At 38.6% G+C, this 17,646-nt stretch overlaps 1 protein-coding gene across 2 annotated transcripts; it reads left to right on the forward strand.

Moving 5' to 3' along the window:
- The first annotated feature begins 939 nt into the window (after positions 1–939).
- LOC104593279 (NADH dehydrogenase [ubiquinone] flavoprotein 1, mitochondrial-like) lies at positions 940–16,913 on the forward strand. Of its 2 annotated transcripts, XR_016083788.1 has the most exons (4): positions 940–1,192; positions 2,369–3,842; positions 15,692–15,790; positions 16,588–16,913. XR_016083788.1 is itself a non-coding variant. In XM_010253037.3 (3 exons), exons 1-2 carry the CDS (start codon positions 1,190–1,192, stop codon positions 3,827–3,829), a joined length of 1,464 nt encoding a protein of 487 aa, XP_010251339.2. In that variant the 5' UTR covers positions 940–1,189; the 3' UTR covers positions 3,830–3,842; positions 15,692–16,044. The 2 variants fall into 2 exon arrangements, 1 of the variants encoding a protein (XP_010251339.2); XM_010253037.3 differs by lacking the exon at positions 16,588–16,913 and having other exon boundaries at positions 15,692–16,044.
- The last annotated feature ends 733 nt before the right edge of the window (positions 16,914–17,646 follow it).

A 17,646-nucleotide genomic window follows, 5' to 3' on the forward strand; every position in this document is an offset into this window, starting at 1 on the left:
CGTGGCATGCTGGACCGACACGGCATGACGTGCAGACCATTCCAGGCCTTGCCTTCCTCCCCTAGGATATTTTGGGGATCGGCCTGGAATGACCCATGGCCTGAGCTTGCGTGGTTCTATGATGTATATAAATATATATAGGGTTTATTTTATTAATATATATATATATATATATATATATATATATAAATATATATAGGGTTGGGCACATGCTAGGCCACAGGTGACATGGCACGCAGTCATACCGTGTTACATCAACCCACGGATCTAAAACCCTCGGTCTAGCATTGGCATGGCCCGATTTACACCTCTAGATGAATGGAATTAAACTTAATTATCACATTATTTTCAATCCGTCATTGACCCACCCAGCTAACTGAACTAAGTCCCAATTCGAATTCTTGAATTGATTTGTTAACATCAACTGAGGGTACTCACTGTGGTGGTGCGATTTCGATTTTCGCTATTATTATCAAATTGTGTGGTTACTTGAAGCTGTTGATGTAACATTGTCCTCTTCACTTAAAAAAAAAAAGTTGTCAACCTGCAATAGTTTTTGGGCTGATTTTTATTTTATTTATTTTTAAAAATCACGAATTGATACGTTATGGTCGAACCACTGGTTAGAAACCGATGTCCAAAATGGTTCCTCTTCCGAATCGATTTTTAAAACATTATTCAAAGATCCCTCGAGAAATTTTTAGGCTGTGTTTGATTTAAAGGAAAAAATAAGGGAAGGAAGGGAATTATATGTTGTAGGTTTCCCTACATTTCCCTTTCTTTCCCTATTTTTTCCTTCAAATTAAACATAACCTTATAGCGTTGTGTGAGGACAGTTTTGGTGCAAAGGACCGGCCACAATAGATGGTCCTCCAGAGTCCAGATCGCCTTATCATGACCATTCAAATCCAAATATTTGCAAAAAAAAGTTTATGTAGATCAGATGGTCATGATTGGTGGACATGCACAACTGGCGCAGAACAGAAGGCTAGAAGAATATTACGTGGTGAACCCTGAACCAGCCCATTGTTCAACAACCTCTCTCCCTTCCCCCCCTGTCTGGTTTATCTGCAGATCGCCACTTTCTGGTTCCTTTATCATTCTAGATTGGTAAAACGACCATTAGAGCTCCTCCAAACGCTTGATTTTCACGGAATTTGCGAAGCTCGTCACTCTTCTGCGACATTTCATGGTACGCAATCTCCTATTGTCCCATCATCTCATTTTCTCTACACTAGCCATACGCTTCCATTGTTACTATGTCTTGATTTCCGTCTAAAAAATATTTGAGTACTCGGAGAAATGTCGAGTTTGTCGTCGATCTGCTTTAGGGCTAACAATGGACTTGATATGACATAGGATTTTTTTTTTTTTTTCTGATGGAAAATTCCTTTGGGAGATGTCGCGTTGATTTTTCTCTTGTGCGGTTTTAAGTATCCAATAGCTGTAGCCTGTAGCGAACCAAAGTGTTGTATGGATGGGTTGAAAACCATTAAGAAGGGAATCAGAAAGGCCTAAAACATATCAAGAACAAAACTTTTATATGGAATTGTATCTAAGGGCCAATGCCTGACACCATCACACCTCTACCAAAAGACACAAAAGATACAACTTCTCTTTGAGATTCTTGCAGTTCTCTTTTCCTCACTAAACCATAGGACTTTCAGTTTTGAAGGGCCAAGCAGTTCAGTGCCCATTTGGGTGTGGATTTCGAGGGTTGTAAATTACCAAGTCACCATTCTATTACACAATATTTCTATTGCTTTTGACAGTACTGCTGCCTCGGTTCATGGGTTTTTTTATCGGTAACAGATCAAGAAGAGTTTATTAATATAGGGCTTGATAGGAAGCATCTAGCTCAATCGAACTTACCTTATGCCCTAGAACCAAAATAGAGAGGACTTATTGAATTTATAATTGTCTGCCCCCAGGGCAAGATCATCAGTACAATTTTTTCCTCTTTAGCCCTCTTGCCAAGTCATCTGCTATAGAATCTGTAGATCTAATCAACAATCTAAATGTGTTGTTCATGTCCGGTGCCAAAGCTCTAGTCTCTCTTATTATATGCAAGTGTCTTCTGTGCTTATAAATGAAGGCGATGGAATGTTTTATATAGAAAATCAGCATATTTATGAGAAGAAAAAGATGAAAGAAAATAAAATTCATAAAATATAGGGGCCAAGCCCCTATTTTTGTCCAAGAAAAGGGAAAAAGGGGTGATGATAATGATGCTAAAGAGAAAGAATGTGTTGAGTGGACAGAATTTTTTCTGTTCTTTTTTTTTTCCTTTAAAACTGAATTCAATTGTGAATAACTAATTTAATTGATCTAAACTTCTTTTCTGATTGTCAACCTTGCATTTTTGTAGGGTCCCATCAAGAGCGTTCTTTCTCTTCCAAGGGCAGCTATAGTCCATCACTCCAGTAAGAAGTGGGACTTGGTCTGCAGATCATTCAGTACTCAAGCTGCAACTACCTCAAGCACGCCACAGCCTCCACCACCACCCCCGCCTCCCGAAAAAATCCATTTTGGTGGTCTGAAAGACGAGGATCGTATCTTTACAAACCTCTATGGGTTGCACGACCCTTTCCTGAAAGGTGCCATGAAGCGGGGTGACTGGTATAGAACTAAAGACTTGGTACTTAAGGGCTCTGATTGGATTGTCAATGAAATGAAGAAATCTGGTCTTCGAGGCCGTGGTGGAGCTGGTTTTCCATCTGGCCTGAAGTGGTCTTTCATGCCAAAAGTATCTGATGGCCGTCCTTCTTATCTTGTTGTCAATGCTGATGAGAGTGAGCCAGGAACATGTAAGGACAGAGAAATTATGCGCCATGACCCACATAAACTACTAGAGGGTTGCCTGATTGCAGGGGTTGGTATGCGGGCCACTGCTGCTTATATCTACATAAGGGGAGAGTATGTAAATGAGCGGAAAAACCTTGAGAAGGCAAGGAGGGAAGCTTATCAAGCTGGACTTTTGGGAAAAAATGCATGTGGATCTGGATATGATTTTGATGTTCATATCCACTATGGAGCTGGTGCCTACATTTGTGGAGAAGAGACGGCATTGTTGGAAAGCCTTGAAGGAAAACAAGGAAAACCAAGGTTGAAGCCTCCTTTTCCAGCTAATGCAGGGCTATATGGATGTCCAACAACTGTTACAAATGTTGAAACTGTGGCTGTTTCCCCCACCATTTTAAGGCGTGGTCCTGAATGGTTTGCTAGTTTTGGCAGGAAGAACAATTCTGGGACAAAGCTATTTTGTGTCTCAGGCCACGTGAATAAGCCTTGTACAGTTGAAGAGGAGATGAGTATTCCATTGAAAGAGCTGATAGAGAGGCACTGTGGAGGAGTTAGAGGTGGATGGGATAATTTGCTTGCAGTGATACCAGGGGGTTCTTCTGTTCCACTGATTCCAAGGCACATATGTGATGATGTATTGATGGATTATGATGCACTCAAGGCTGTCCAAACGGGTTTAGGGACAGCTGCTGTAATTGTGATGGACAAGTCAACTGATATTGTGGATGCAATTGCTAGGCTCTCTTACTTCTACAAGCATGAAAGTTGTGGGCAGTGCACACCATGCAGGGAGGGGACAGGATGGCTGTGGATGATCATGGAGAGGCTGAAGGTTGGAAACGCGAAGCTGGAGGAAATAGACATGCTTCAAGAGGTGACAAAGCAGATTGAGGGACACACCATCTGTGCATTGGGCGATGCTGCTGCTTGGCCTGTGCAGGGACTCATCAGGCATTTCAGACCTGAGCTGGAAAGGAGGATCAGGGAGCGTGCCGAAAAGGAGTTGCTTGAAGTTGCTGCTGCTTGAATCATCCACCCAGGTGTGTTCTTGACATCTTGTGTCCATTGCATTCACAGACAACTCTCTTTTCCTGTCTGAATCAAGGTTCAAAGTATTGGAAACACAAGGTGTATCAGAAAGACAATTTTAAGAAACGTATTGGGATATGTTTTAGATACACATGGATACAAACGAAAAAATCAAGATACACATAAATATGATAGGAAATTCAAATAAGTCATAAAAATGTATTAGTAACAATACTTAGAAGTTTTATATGATTGTAAAACAAGGTTCAAGTCTTGCTATTGTTAACATTTGTAGTTTTTATACAAACAAAACGAAATTAATGAGAGAGGATCATTAATTAATTGAATTAATGAGAGAATTGGAATTAGGCGCTAAAATTCAAATTTGAATTTAAATTTGCCTTAAATATAGGACTAATTAATGAAGGAGAAGTTAGACATAAATATAGGATTAACAAATGACATTAATGAGAGAGATTTGGTATTAAATATAAATTAAACCAAAATAATGGAAGAAGGGGAACTGAAACAATTCGGTTTGTATCGGCCTGTTTCGGGCTCGTATCGATCGAAACAGCCCGATACGGGCCCATATCGGCTGATACATACGAAAAGAAACGGAACAAATGATTTATATGCGTCCGTGTATCGGGTTCTTACCAGAACAGTACGTATCGGCCGATACGTTGCAATATTTTAAACCTTGGTCTGAATGTGTTTACTAAGTTAGATACTAGCTTACATTTCCTCCCATCTATTGAGACTTAAAACCAGGTGATGGTTGACCATGGACTGTCCAATCCAGCAGGCCTGGCCCAGGGTAGGGTTGATCCTGTGCCAAGTTTGTTTATGTAATTTCCCATCCCAATCCTACCTAGTTGTAAGCCCAGTCAAGGACAGGCCAGACTTGGACTAGGTACATCAAAGCCCAGTCAGGAACCTGGTCCCATATATGTAATCAATATATATGATATGGAAATATATGCATGTTCTATGCAATTGTAAGATGGTACATACTGTTGTTGTCCATGCTGTTGACTTTGGTTTGAACCTTTCCATCCGCATTATTTATTTTTTATTTCTTAAGAATATCATACAAGCATGCTTAAAACTGTGGATATGTATATTAACACAAGAACAAATTATAAACTACATTTATAAAAATACATCCATATACTAAACTCAGCCTTAACCCAAAGGTTGGCCACATGAATCATGTTCTGCCATTGTGCTCTATCAAGAGCAAAGTTTGCCATCAAAAATAAATTCTTAGTTTCTTACTACTTTGGACCATATTTTCTTTAGTCTTCCTGTTGCTCTTTTAGAGCCTTCTACATGCACAAGTTCACTCATTCATGCGGTTGTTTGTTGTCTATATGCATGAACAAACCATCTCAGTCAACTATATCCCTCATTTGTCACTAATTGGAACTACTTTTAAGTCCTATATAAATTGTAATGCACTCACTGAATCACTTCTGATTATCTTTCATAGTCTTGCCACTCATCCATCTCAACATCCTTATCTCAGCTATACTTATTTATTGAATAAGTTGTTTCTTGATTGCTCAACGCTCAGTCATGCTCGATTTATAGAATTTCCCTTTTAGTTTCATTGGTATATGCCATATCTCACAGAAAATCAGATGCATAGTGTCTCCTTAATTATGAATGATTAATCTAAGGTACTGAAAGTGGTTGGTTTGGGGTATGTCCTGATTATCAATCTTAATTGCACCAACACTATTTTGTTTACTAAAATTGCAATACATGCGTTTTGTTCATCCTGGTCCAACTTGTCATCTCTCAATTTTTCTATATATGATATAAAAATAAGTAGATTAGATATCTTACAGAAATGGGCAATTGGTTGTTTATATACATTAAAAATATGAGTACATAAACTCCTTGTCTAGGCAATGGGTTAACAGAAACTTGATATTTTTTAGGGGGTTATTACCCCGGGGGATAGACACTTTCATTTGTATATTATCTCATTCTTTCTATTCATTTTGAGTAAAAGTTAACAGTTACCAATAAAAAAAGGCTTGCAGAAAAACATTGATAGTACCTATATGCACCATAATCTATATTTAGGACCCAAAGACCCGTTTGCCCGAACTGGTCCATGATCATATCAACCCTATTATGAAGGTGGTATTTGTGCATCTATCATCAGCATAGAGTGCAAATCTAGTGATTTATTGAGTATTAATGGCATATATAGGAATTCATTTTTTAACTTGTCCCTCTTGGATACAAGCCAGAAATTAATTTGTTTAGGAATAAAAACCAATTTGCTCCCATTGACAAATAAAAATAAAGTTTCTCTATTCTATCAGAAAAAAAAAAAAATCAATTTGCTCCATCCTATTATCTTGGACTGCAAATGCTAAGATGGATGAGTGGAAAAACTAGAAAGGATAGGATCAGGAATGAAGTCATCCGTAGAAACCTAGGAGTAGCCCCAATAGGTGATAAAATGAGAGAAAGTAGACTAAGATGGTTTGGTCACGTGCAGAGAAGACCATCAACAGCACCAATTAGAAGAAGTGATTTGTTACTAGTTGAAGGGGCTAGTAGGGCCATGGTTTCAAATGTCGCGACGTTTCGCTAATGTCGCCCGACATATGTCGATGTCGAGGCTCACCGACATGAAAATGGATGCTAATACCAAATCGGTCCAAATCATCGAAAAAAAAAAAGAAAACAGTTTTTCCTATTATGTCGACAAGATGTCAACTAATGTACATTAATAATATAATATATTAGTATATTATATTAATATAATACAATATATTAATATAAATTATTCCATCAATAATGTTCATTTAATATTTCAAATAAAATATTTATAAAAAAGAATTAACAAAAAATAAAAACAAAAGAATAAATTAATTACTTAATAATATAAAACATAAAATATTTTTCAAGTAATAAAATATTAACTAGTTAGTATTTTTAAAATATTTATTAAAATCAGAAAATGTTTATTAAATTTTATAATAAATCATATTCTAAATTTAATATAAAAAATCAGAATAAATTTATTAAATTTTATACTAAATCATAATTTATTATAAATTTAGTATTAAAAATCATAATAAATTCATTAAGTTTTATAAGAAATCAGAATTTGTCATAATCTTAATACTACAAAAAGGAGAGTCGGTTTATTAAATTTATAATAAAACACAATGTATTATAACTTTAATACTTAAAAAATCAGAATAAATGTATTTCTCTTTACTAGTGTGAAATAAATATATTAGAGTTTATAATAAATCAGAATTAAAAGTAAGAAAAGAAAATATCGGATAACCTTGTAAAAACATCAAAATGCATAATAAATCAGTAAATTGTCATTTACTAATTTGTTATTGATCTTAGTTTCTTAGCTTTATATAATGGTTGGGAATAAGATAATAGTCTAGAAATATGTATTAATGCTTCTTTTATCATTTTACAAAATATCATTGCATATTTCCACATATTTCATAATATTTCCACAATGTCTCTAATTTTTACAATATTTCCCCTTGACATTTCCGACATATGTCCTATATTTTGGTAAGCGACATTTCCATCGACCTCAACATTTTAAACCTTGAGTAGGGCTAGGGGTAGACCAAAAAGGACATGGTTAGAAGTGGTAAGAAATTATTTAAGCACTAATAATTTAACAGTGGATATGGCTTTCAATAGAATAGATTTGGCGGAACAGGATTCATGTAGTGGACCCCATATAGTCGGGATAAGGCATGGATGATGATGATATTATCTTGGACTGCCAGGGAAGGAGAACATGGTCGAAGGCATGCCTTAGTGATGGGAGATAATTTGTCCTATATTTGCAGCTTTTGATGCTGCTTATTTAAGGCTTAGATTGGTAGTCTCAATCACATGTAAGCCATTTGGAGGATCTATAATGGCCTTCTTGGCCTGTTGGCCATAGTTACTCTCCCAGGAAAATGCCATTGAAACAGTGTGCATGTCGAGCAGTTTTTTAATTTTCATTTGCTTTGGTTTTCTTTCCTTTTTTTGATCAGTGTTGGCAAGTGTTTCAAGCAATGTTACCTTGGTAGGTGTTGACAAATACTAAGGTTTCTGGCATGCCAAACTTCCAAAATTTATGGCATGAGCAATGAGGATATGTTGATAAATAACTATTAAGTTACAAATAATTTTAAAATATAATTAAACAAGAAAACTAAAGAAAATCTTCAAAAGGTCATAGTGTTGACTCCATATTGGATGCCCTTGTGAACATGAGTTGCAAGTGCTGAGGTTATTTGCTGACTTCAGCTTGAATAATTACTAAGATTACAGGGTCATGTCAAGTGCCAAGTGTCAGCACAGCTAGACCTGTTAGTTTTGAAGCATCCTGGTAATTCTGGTTTCAGGTTTCATTTGTACTACTGGCATCACTTCTTACTTGTGATATAATTCAAATTCCCTAACAACTACACTAGCATGCTTCTTGGGCTTATGAAGCGTCTGTGCCATGTGTATCCATACCAAATATCTGGGCTGCATCTGGTTTTCCTGAGCTCTGGATATTTATGCAACGCCGTGCACAGCTGGTGCAGGGGAGCCTTTGTGTGCTTACACCCAAGTAAGCTTCAGTCAAGGCATACGCTTCACCTATTCCCTAATTTTGTTTCTGTCTTTCAAAGTAAAGAAACAAAGATATTTCTTATGTGGAAATACATCCGTAAGGTTTGATCTTTATGGCTGTTGTTTTATGGGTGAAAACATGTAACACTGCATATTGGGGAGTGGGGATGACGCAGCGTGGAAGCAATGAGAACCGGAGCTGGCTATGCAAGCACCGGGCGTTCGCTAGCACCTAGCGAATAACACGATTTCTCTAGGAGAGAGAAAAGGTGGCGAAAATAGGAAGAAGAGAACTTGAAGAAATTCTGAAATCTGAAGTATGAAATTGATGAATAACTTTGGGAAAATAGCAGTATTTATAATACATTTGGGAATTGTAAAAGAACTAGGAAAGAACATGAATCTTGATCTTGATCTTGATCTTCTTGGGCTGTATTGATAAGGTCGAACCCTCTTGGAATTCTTGGGCTTGATCTTCCACCGTTCGATCTCCCTTGATCTTCTCCATGCATGAATCTTGGATTATCTAGAATTCTTGAATTCTTGATGGATCTTGAATTCTTGAATTTTGATAATTCTTGAATTCTTGAATTATCTTGGGGTAATCTTGAATTCTTGAATTATCTTGGAAGAGTCTTGATAAGCTTGGATTCTTGATAAGTCTTGGAGTCTTGGAAGAGTCTTGATGGATTTTGAATTATCCTTCCTTGGCTTATCTTGGACTCTTGGCCTTATCCTAGGAGCTGCCGCCCCTAGGAGTGAGATGGACCTTGGGATGGGCCTCCATCATTCTCCCCCACTTGGAGAGGACTCGACCCCGAGTCGTGACGAGGATAGGCAAGTGTTATCTCTGGCAGGTACCGGTGAAGGTCAGCAACGTTAAAGGTCTTGGATATACCCATATGATCTGGTAGGTCCACTATATAGGCATTATCATTAATCTTCTTCACAATCTTGTATGGACCATACTTCCGAGGCTTCAACTTGTTGTAGGTACCTACGGGAATTCTTTCTTTCCTTAAGAAGACCATAACTTCATTACCTACATCAAATACTTGAGGTCGGCGGTGCTTGTCTGCGGCCATCTTGTACTTGGCGTTGGATTGCTCTAGCTTCTGCTTCACGGCGTCTTGGATGGACCGGATTTGTTCTGCCATCTGCTCTGCTGAGATATTGGCGCTGGGTACCTTGGGTAGTTTCACTAAATCCAGTGCATGGTTAGGGACCTTCATGTGCACGATGGAGAATGGGGATCTGCCTGTAGAACTATGCACTGCATTGTTATAGGCAAACTCAGCCTGGGCTATGGCGAAGTCCCACTGTTTCGGCCGTTCCCGGCATATGCTGCGAATTAAATTCCCTAAGGTTCGATTTACCACTTTTGTTTGTCCATCTGTCTGCGGATGGGCTGTATTGCTGAAATTAAGTGATGAATCGAACAACCTCCACAGGGTCATCCAAAAGTGACTGAGGAACCGTGTGTCACGATCTGAAGTGATGGTCTTGGGTACCCCATGTAAGCGAACAATCTCCCTGAAAAATAACTTGGCTGTTGCGGATGCATCTGCTGTTTTCTTGCATGGGAGGAAGTGAGCCATTTTTGAGAACCTATCAACCACCACGAAGACGGAGTCCATGTTCCTTTGGGTCTTTGGCAAGCCTAGCACAAAGTCCATGGACAAGTCTTCCCATATAGCGGTAGGAACGGGCAGGGGCATGTAGAGACCTGTGTTCTGGGTTTGTCCCTTAGCTGTCTGACAAACATAGCACCTGCTTACGATGGTAGAGACGTCCCTTCTCAATTTCGGCCAGTAATATCGCCCCTTAACAGCTTCTATTATTTTGTCCATTCCCAAGTGTCCTGCTAGTCCACCCCCATGCAAATCCCTGATGATCTTTTCGCGGAGGGAGGTGCAAGGGATACACAACTGTTCCCCTTTCATAAGGAACCCGTTATAAATAAAGAAGTCTTCTGCTGACTGCTTATTCACACATTTCTCCCATACCTATTGGAAGTCTTCATCTTGGGCATATAAGTCTCTTAGGCACTCAAAACCCACAATCTCAACGCTGAGGGTCTTGATGAGAGCTACACGCCTACTAAGTGCATCAGCCACTTTATTTTGCTGTCCTATCTTATACACAATTTTATATGGGAACCTGTCTAAAAAAGCAGACCATCTGGCATGTAAATCACTCCTTAATTGCTTTTGCCCACTAAGATATTTTAGGGCCTGGTGGTCAGTATAGAGAACAAATTCTTTTGCAATTAAATAGTGTTCCCATGTTTTCAAGGCTTTTATCACAGCATAAAATTCCTTGTCATAGGTAGACCACTTTCTCCTGGCTTCACATAATTTTTCACTAAAGAAAGCAATGGGCCTTTTCTCTTGGGACAATACAGCCCCTATGCCAACTCCACTGGCGTCACATTCAACTTCAAATAATTTGTTGAAGTCTAGTAAGGCAAGAACAGGAGTAGTACATAACCTTTCTTTTATGAGAGCAAAACTTTGCTCTTGTTCTTCCCTCCATTGAAATTTCCCCTTTTTCAAGCATTCAGTAATGGGAGCCATGATACTACTAAAATTCTTAATAAAACGCCTATAGAAGGTTGCCAACCCATGAAATCACCTGACATCTGTGACAGTGGATGGGGTCGGCCACTCCCTAATGGCTTTCACCTTTTCCTCATCTACTTTCACACCATCCTTGCTTATAATAAATCCCAGGAATAATAAATTATCATTCATAAAGATGCATTTATTCAAATTAGCATATAATTTATTTTCCCTCAATGTTTTCAAGACCTCCCTTATATGTCCTATATGCTCAGTGATAGATTTACTGTATATCAAAATATCATCAAAATAGACTACCACAAATTTACCAATGAAGGGGCGCAATACCTGGTTCATCAGCCTCGTGAAAGTGCTGGGTGCGTTGGTTAGTCCAAAGGGCATGACCAACCACTCGAACAAGCCATCTCTAGTCTTGAAGGCTATCTTCCATTCATCTCCGGGATGGATCCTGATTTGATGATATCCACTCCTGAGATCTATTTTTGAGAAAACTACAGCTCCGCTTAGTTGGTCCAGCATGTCGTCCAGCCTAGGAATGGGAAATTTGTACCCAATGGTGATCTTGTTAATGGCCCTGCTGTCGACACACATTCTCCAACTGCCATCCTTCTTAGGTGTTTATAAGGCAGGTACTGCACAAGGACTCATGCTGATTTGAATGTGTCCCTTTTTCAATAATTCTTCTACCTTTTCTCGTAAAATTTCGTTCTCCTTGGGACTCATCCTGTAATGTGGGAGGTTAGGTAGACTAGCACCTAGAACAAAATCAATATGGTGCTGTATATCTCTCATGGGAGGGAGTTCATTTGGTAACTCCTCTGGAACTACATCATTAAATTCATCCAGTAGTCCCAGTATTTCAACTGGAATTGTATTTTTATCATTAACATCTTCTCCTTTTACGACTAACAAATGTATCTCATGAGTATCCTTACATTCTTTAACAAATTCAGCATGATGATGGGTGATGGTAAGGAAATTTTTCTCATGTGCCTTTGGAGTATTTGTAATATTTTTTTCTGCTATGGGTAACAAAGTATAACGCGTACCTTCTTTTTCAAGTTGGTAGGTATTCTTCCTACCCATGTGCCTTGCATCTGTATCAAATTGCCAAGGCCTCCCTAACAAAATATGGCAAGCATCTATATCTACAATATCACAATATGCTTCATCATGGTACTTACCAATTGAAAAAGGTACCTTGCAGCGTTCTTCCACTCGTACGCCACCTCCTTCCTTGATCCACCCAATTGTGTATGGGTTGGGATGTTTTTCAGGAATCAGCTGTAACTGTTGGATGACATCCTTGCCAATAATATTTTCCTGACTACCACTGTCAATAATTAAATTAAATAATTTTCCCTTGACAGTACATCTGGTACGAAATAATCTGTGCCTTTGAGAAGTATCCTTATTTTTCTGGGACAACATTAATTTTCTTACCACACAAGTATACTCATGTTCATATGGGCCCTCTTCATCCTCCCCATCAGGTCCACAATATACTTCTTCCTCAATATCTTCTTCCTCCTCCCTTTCTACCATATTAACTGCCTTCCTCCTGGGACAGTCACTGGATCTATGTCCAACCTCATTACATTTAAAACATTTAATAGGAGCAGGCCTTGCATAAGGGTTACTGGGTTTAGGAGGGTTGGAAGGATTACCTCAAGTATGTCCTCATGTAGTAGCCTTACCGGCGTTACTTGTACTTGCCGGGTGAGAAGGTTGTACTGCCGGGACTGATTTGTTCTTGTCGACAGTTGCTGGTCTGTTGTCGCTCCCGCTGTACCGGCGATAATTATCACTGCGTGCCTTGTCCTGGAACATTAATTCTGCTTTCAAGGCTAGGTTCCTTGCTTCCTGCACACTAAGAACCATCTGTACACCAATTTTATCTCTGATAGACGGTCTTAAACCGCTTAGATAACGGGCTGTCTGCTGGTTATCACTTTCAGATAATTGATTTCTTTCAGCTAATCTCAAAAATTCAGATGTATATTCATTAACACTACGAGAACCCTGCGCGCACCTCTGATAAGATTCAAACATATATTGTTCATAGTCAGGAGGTAAAAATCTACCTCTGATTAATTGTTTCATGCGCCTCCAGGTTCGAACAGGACCCCTTCCTTCTCTCATCCGGGTCTCTCTCATCCGTTCCCACCAAACAGATGCGCCTCCCTTTAATCGGAAAGCTACTAATTTTACCCTTTGTTCCTCTGGTATTTCCATGTAATCAAAGAACCTATCGACTTCTGTGATCCAATCCAAAAGTCCCTCTATACCAAGATCTCCACTAAAAGTAGGAATATCTACCTTGAGTTTAAATTCATCATTATTCCTACGAGGGTTGAAGTTACCTTGATTGTGCCAATTTCTACCGTTTCTGTCGTTGCCGGGAAAAACTGGAGCACCACCAAATTCGAAATCGTCATCACTGTCGTCGTCAAGAACTGGGCGTCGGGACGCAATAGCGACGGGTGGTCTGTCGTGGTCGTCTCCTGCGATCTGCTGTGGATCTTCCCGGATTCGTGGGACAACCTCCCGTAACAAGGTTTGCAGTTGTCCAGTCACCTCTGCCAACTGCCGTTTGATGTTACGTGTGGCTGTACGCTGCTCTTCGATTGCTCTCCAAACAGCTGGGAACCCCTGATCTCCGTCACGGGGTGGGTTGCGACTGCTACCGTCTGGGTTGGACATGACTGGGCGAATTCCCTGCTCTGATACCACCTGACGCAGCGTGGAAGCAATGAGAACCAGAGCTGGCTATGCAAGCACCGGGCGTTCGCTAGCACCTAGCGAATAACACGATTTCTCTAGGAGAGAGAAAAGGTAGCGAAAATAGGAAGAAGAGAACTTGAAGAAATTCTGAAATCTGAAGTATGAAATTGATGAATAACTTTGGGAAAATAGCAGTATTTATAATACATTTGGGAATTGTAAAAGAACTAGGAAAGAACATGAATCTTGATCTTGATCTTCTTGGGCTGTCTTGATAAGGTCGAACCCTCTTGGAATTCTTGGGCTTGATCTTCCACCGTCCGATCTCCCTTGATCTTCTCCATGCATGAATCTTGGATTATCTAGAATTCTTGAATTCTTGATGGATCTTGAATTCTTGAATTTTGATAATTCTTGAATTCTTAAATTATCTTGGGGTAATCTTGAATTCTTGAATTATCTTGGAAGAGTCTTGATAAGCTTGGATTTTTGATAAGTCTTGGAGTCTTGGAAGAGTCTTGATGGATCTTGAATTATCCTTCCTTGGCTTATCTTGGACTCTTGGCCTTATCCTAGGAGCTGCCTCCCCTAGGAGTGAGATGGGCCTTGGGATGGGCCTCCATCAGGGGATGCGTTAAATTAGTGTATGTATGAGTTTTGTTGGTCATGGCTCTCGATCTGCTACAAACAGAACATGTGAGCCCAATATAAGTAAAACACATCAGTTGCTGGTACATCTGCTAACTGTACAGATTGCAAATGTGCTTATTGTTTTCTCATTACAGGGTTATGTAACCTGCTGTACATACCTTATTTTTAGTAGATCTGGAGCCATTGGTCATAGTGAGAACATGGTTCTTGTTAGTTGCAGTTATGCAACACCATTAGGCTAGGGTCTGACACCATTGGATGAGCTCATTATTTTCTAAGCCTTATCCCATCTATTTAGATGAGCTACTTTTCATAAAGCATAGAGCTTTTGGCTTGACTGTCATTCAACCGAAATTGTCATAGATCATAAGTAGTGTTGCCCTTTGCTTGCTTCTGCTTATGTTTATTGGATCGACACTGGCCTGAACATAAAAAGAAAAAGAATGATGATAAAATTTCTAAAATGAGCCACTAAAAGTGATTACTCTGTTGGTCCCATTGATCTGGGATATTCCCTTCTTTTATGTGGCATGAAGTGGCAATCCATAGACTCAAATCGCCATTGTCACGCTTGTCAGCCTGAAGGGAAAATTACTAAAAAGGCATGATGAAATAACAAAACTTTTAAAGATTAGCCTACTAATTATTTGCACAAATTTACCCTTAATTATATTTACGTATTCACTTTGCTGAGCCATGCATTGTATTTAATGTAATCATTTTTTCCCTGGTTTAAGTCCTCTTAATCAAACAAATCTGAAGCCAGAACCAATAAAATATTTTGATATTGAAGTGGTTAAGCGATTTAAACTTAAAAGTATGATTAATAAATAAGTCTAAAAATGATTGAATTGTTTACGGTTACGGGACAAATTTGTCCACTTAGGCTATGTTTGGTTTGAAGGAAAAAGTAGGGAAAAGAAAGGAAAGGTAGGGAAACCTATACAAGATTTGTGAAGGTTTCCCTAACTTTCCTTTCCCTACTTTTTACTTCAAACCAAACATAGCTTTAAGAAAAATGATATGATTATGATCTTGTCTACTCTCATCTTGCTTCTTGAAAGCAAACATTTGAACAAAGATTAAACCTTGAAAGCAAAGACATAGAAGGCCTACCGGGCAATATTTTATAATAATGCCCTTTTCAGTATTCTGGTTTTCTCAAGAATTTATGGGTTTTGTCGAGTTTATTGCTGATCCATCAACAACATAAGAGGGTTATCATACATCTTTCGTAGATGCTAGGTTCCAACTGTCTTTTCTAACATGTGATATCCTTTGTGTAGGGAAATAGCGGATGTGTTGGTCCTTGTGGAATAAAATTGAAAGAAATCTATGTTTGGAGGAGAGGTAACTCCAGATTTCTGGATGTTTTACATATACTGGTATGTCCATTATGCTGAATGGTTCATCTAATGTTTCAGCTGTTAAAGTATTTATTTACATCTTAAACCTGGAACTTAAACTTGTTCTGCACTAGTCAGGAATGAGTCACCAATCTTTCTTTTCGGGAACATTGACCACTTTCACCTTTTAACTTGGGGGATTTGAGAGTGGCTGTCTTCAACAACATTTTGGAAATCCTTGTCATCTTTCACATTTTATTTATTGTTTCTATAAATGGAATTATCTTATCTCACAACATTTCTAATTCAGTGAAATGAATGGGCTGAACCATGAGGTTGGTGGTTTCTTCCCATGTTGGGGAAAGAGAAAGGAAAAATATGTGGGCCAAAATAAATTACATGAAATGGAATCAGGAAAAAAATGGAAGGTAGGTTCTCCAGTACAGTTTTGCTAAATTCCAACCCAACTCAAATGGAAGTATGGAATAGAATTATTGAACCCAAATGACCCTATAGGGTCAGGGTCACAGTCGATTCTAACTTCACCCATGAACAATACCCCCATTCTTAGTGAGGGCTACATATATAATTTTTTCAATGCTACTATGTTGTCCTAGAAGTTTTGTGAAATTTTGTTGTAAATATCACCTGATGTATATCATCAAGGCTTATGATGAACATATTTTTAGGTGACATTTAAAGAACATGATTTTCCAGTCTTCTGACAAATGCGAGAGATTTGCATAAAACAATATCACCAAAGTATGTAAACCAGCAGTTTTACAACACCTATAATAATATGGAAAATGATGAAAACTGTTTTGTGATGTGAACAGGTTGAGTTTGTTGCAGGTACGCCTCAACCCAGATCTGCTGTAGGTTGGGCTCATTTGACCTAAAGCCAACCCTATAGGGTTGGGTCACCACGGGTTTACCACTTAACCCAACCCGATCCATTGACATCCCAAGGGCTGCCGATGGTATCCAAGGTGATATGGATGTAATCCTCTTGCTTTATTATTTTCATTGAAAAGCAACAACCACTTACGCTAGTTTCATTCATCAAGAATCAACCATACAATCAGTTTGGATAACCCTCTCAATTTCATTGGGAGGAGAATTAATCCATATAGAATACAAGACTCACTAGATTTGACCGCCAGCTTAGCTAATTTGTGGGTTGCCCGGTTACAAAATATGGGAGCAAAAACAAGTGAAAGAGTATCAGATTTTAACAAATGCTTGCAATCCTCCAGGATGCCTACACATTCCATTAATAATTGATCCATTTATTATTCGGTCAATTATGGATCCATTCCAATCCAATCTGATAATATTTAAATATATATTATAAATAATATATGCTTATATTTATATAAAATTAATATTTATCTATTAAAATTTAACCAAGTTTGTTTAGATCCCAACTCGGGTTCAACTGTTCAAGACTCGGTGGTTATTTTCCAGTCATTTTGTTCCAGATGTGTAATAATTGAAGCTATTTCTAGTTGATTTTATTAACAATGCAAAATGTTTAAATTATTTTCAGTTTAGTTTGTATCTGTTTGGCATCTATGCTGCAGATACAGCACCGTTCTCAGAAAACGGTGCTGCTGATTTGTGGGTTGGAAGCACCGTTTTCAGAAAATGGTGTCTTTTTTTGGAGTAATAGCAACGTTTTCTGTTTGGTACCAAAGCTCCAGGAAACGCTTTCATCACTGATACTTATTATCCAGTGTTACATCGTGTCCCTGTTGGCAGCAACGACCTGCAGTTCCAGAAAATGCCAAATTCGGTGTTTCTTCAAGCCATGCGGCCCACGCCTTCCTGGTTTCCAAGGTGTGGCTTGGAGCACCGTTTTTTATGGAAAAACGGTTTCAAACAAACAGGTGTTT

Source organism: Nelumbo nucifera, chromosome 3 (genome assembly GCF_055504915.1).
Source record: "Nelumbo nucifera cultivar China Antique chromosome 3, China Antique-T2T, whole genome shotgun sequence".
NCBI classification, from domain to species: domain Eukaryota; kingdom Viridiplantae; phylum Streptophyta; class Magnoliopsida; order Proteales; family Nelumbonaceae; genus Nelumbo; species Nelumbo nucifera.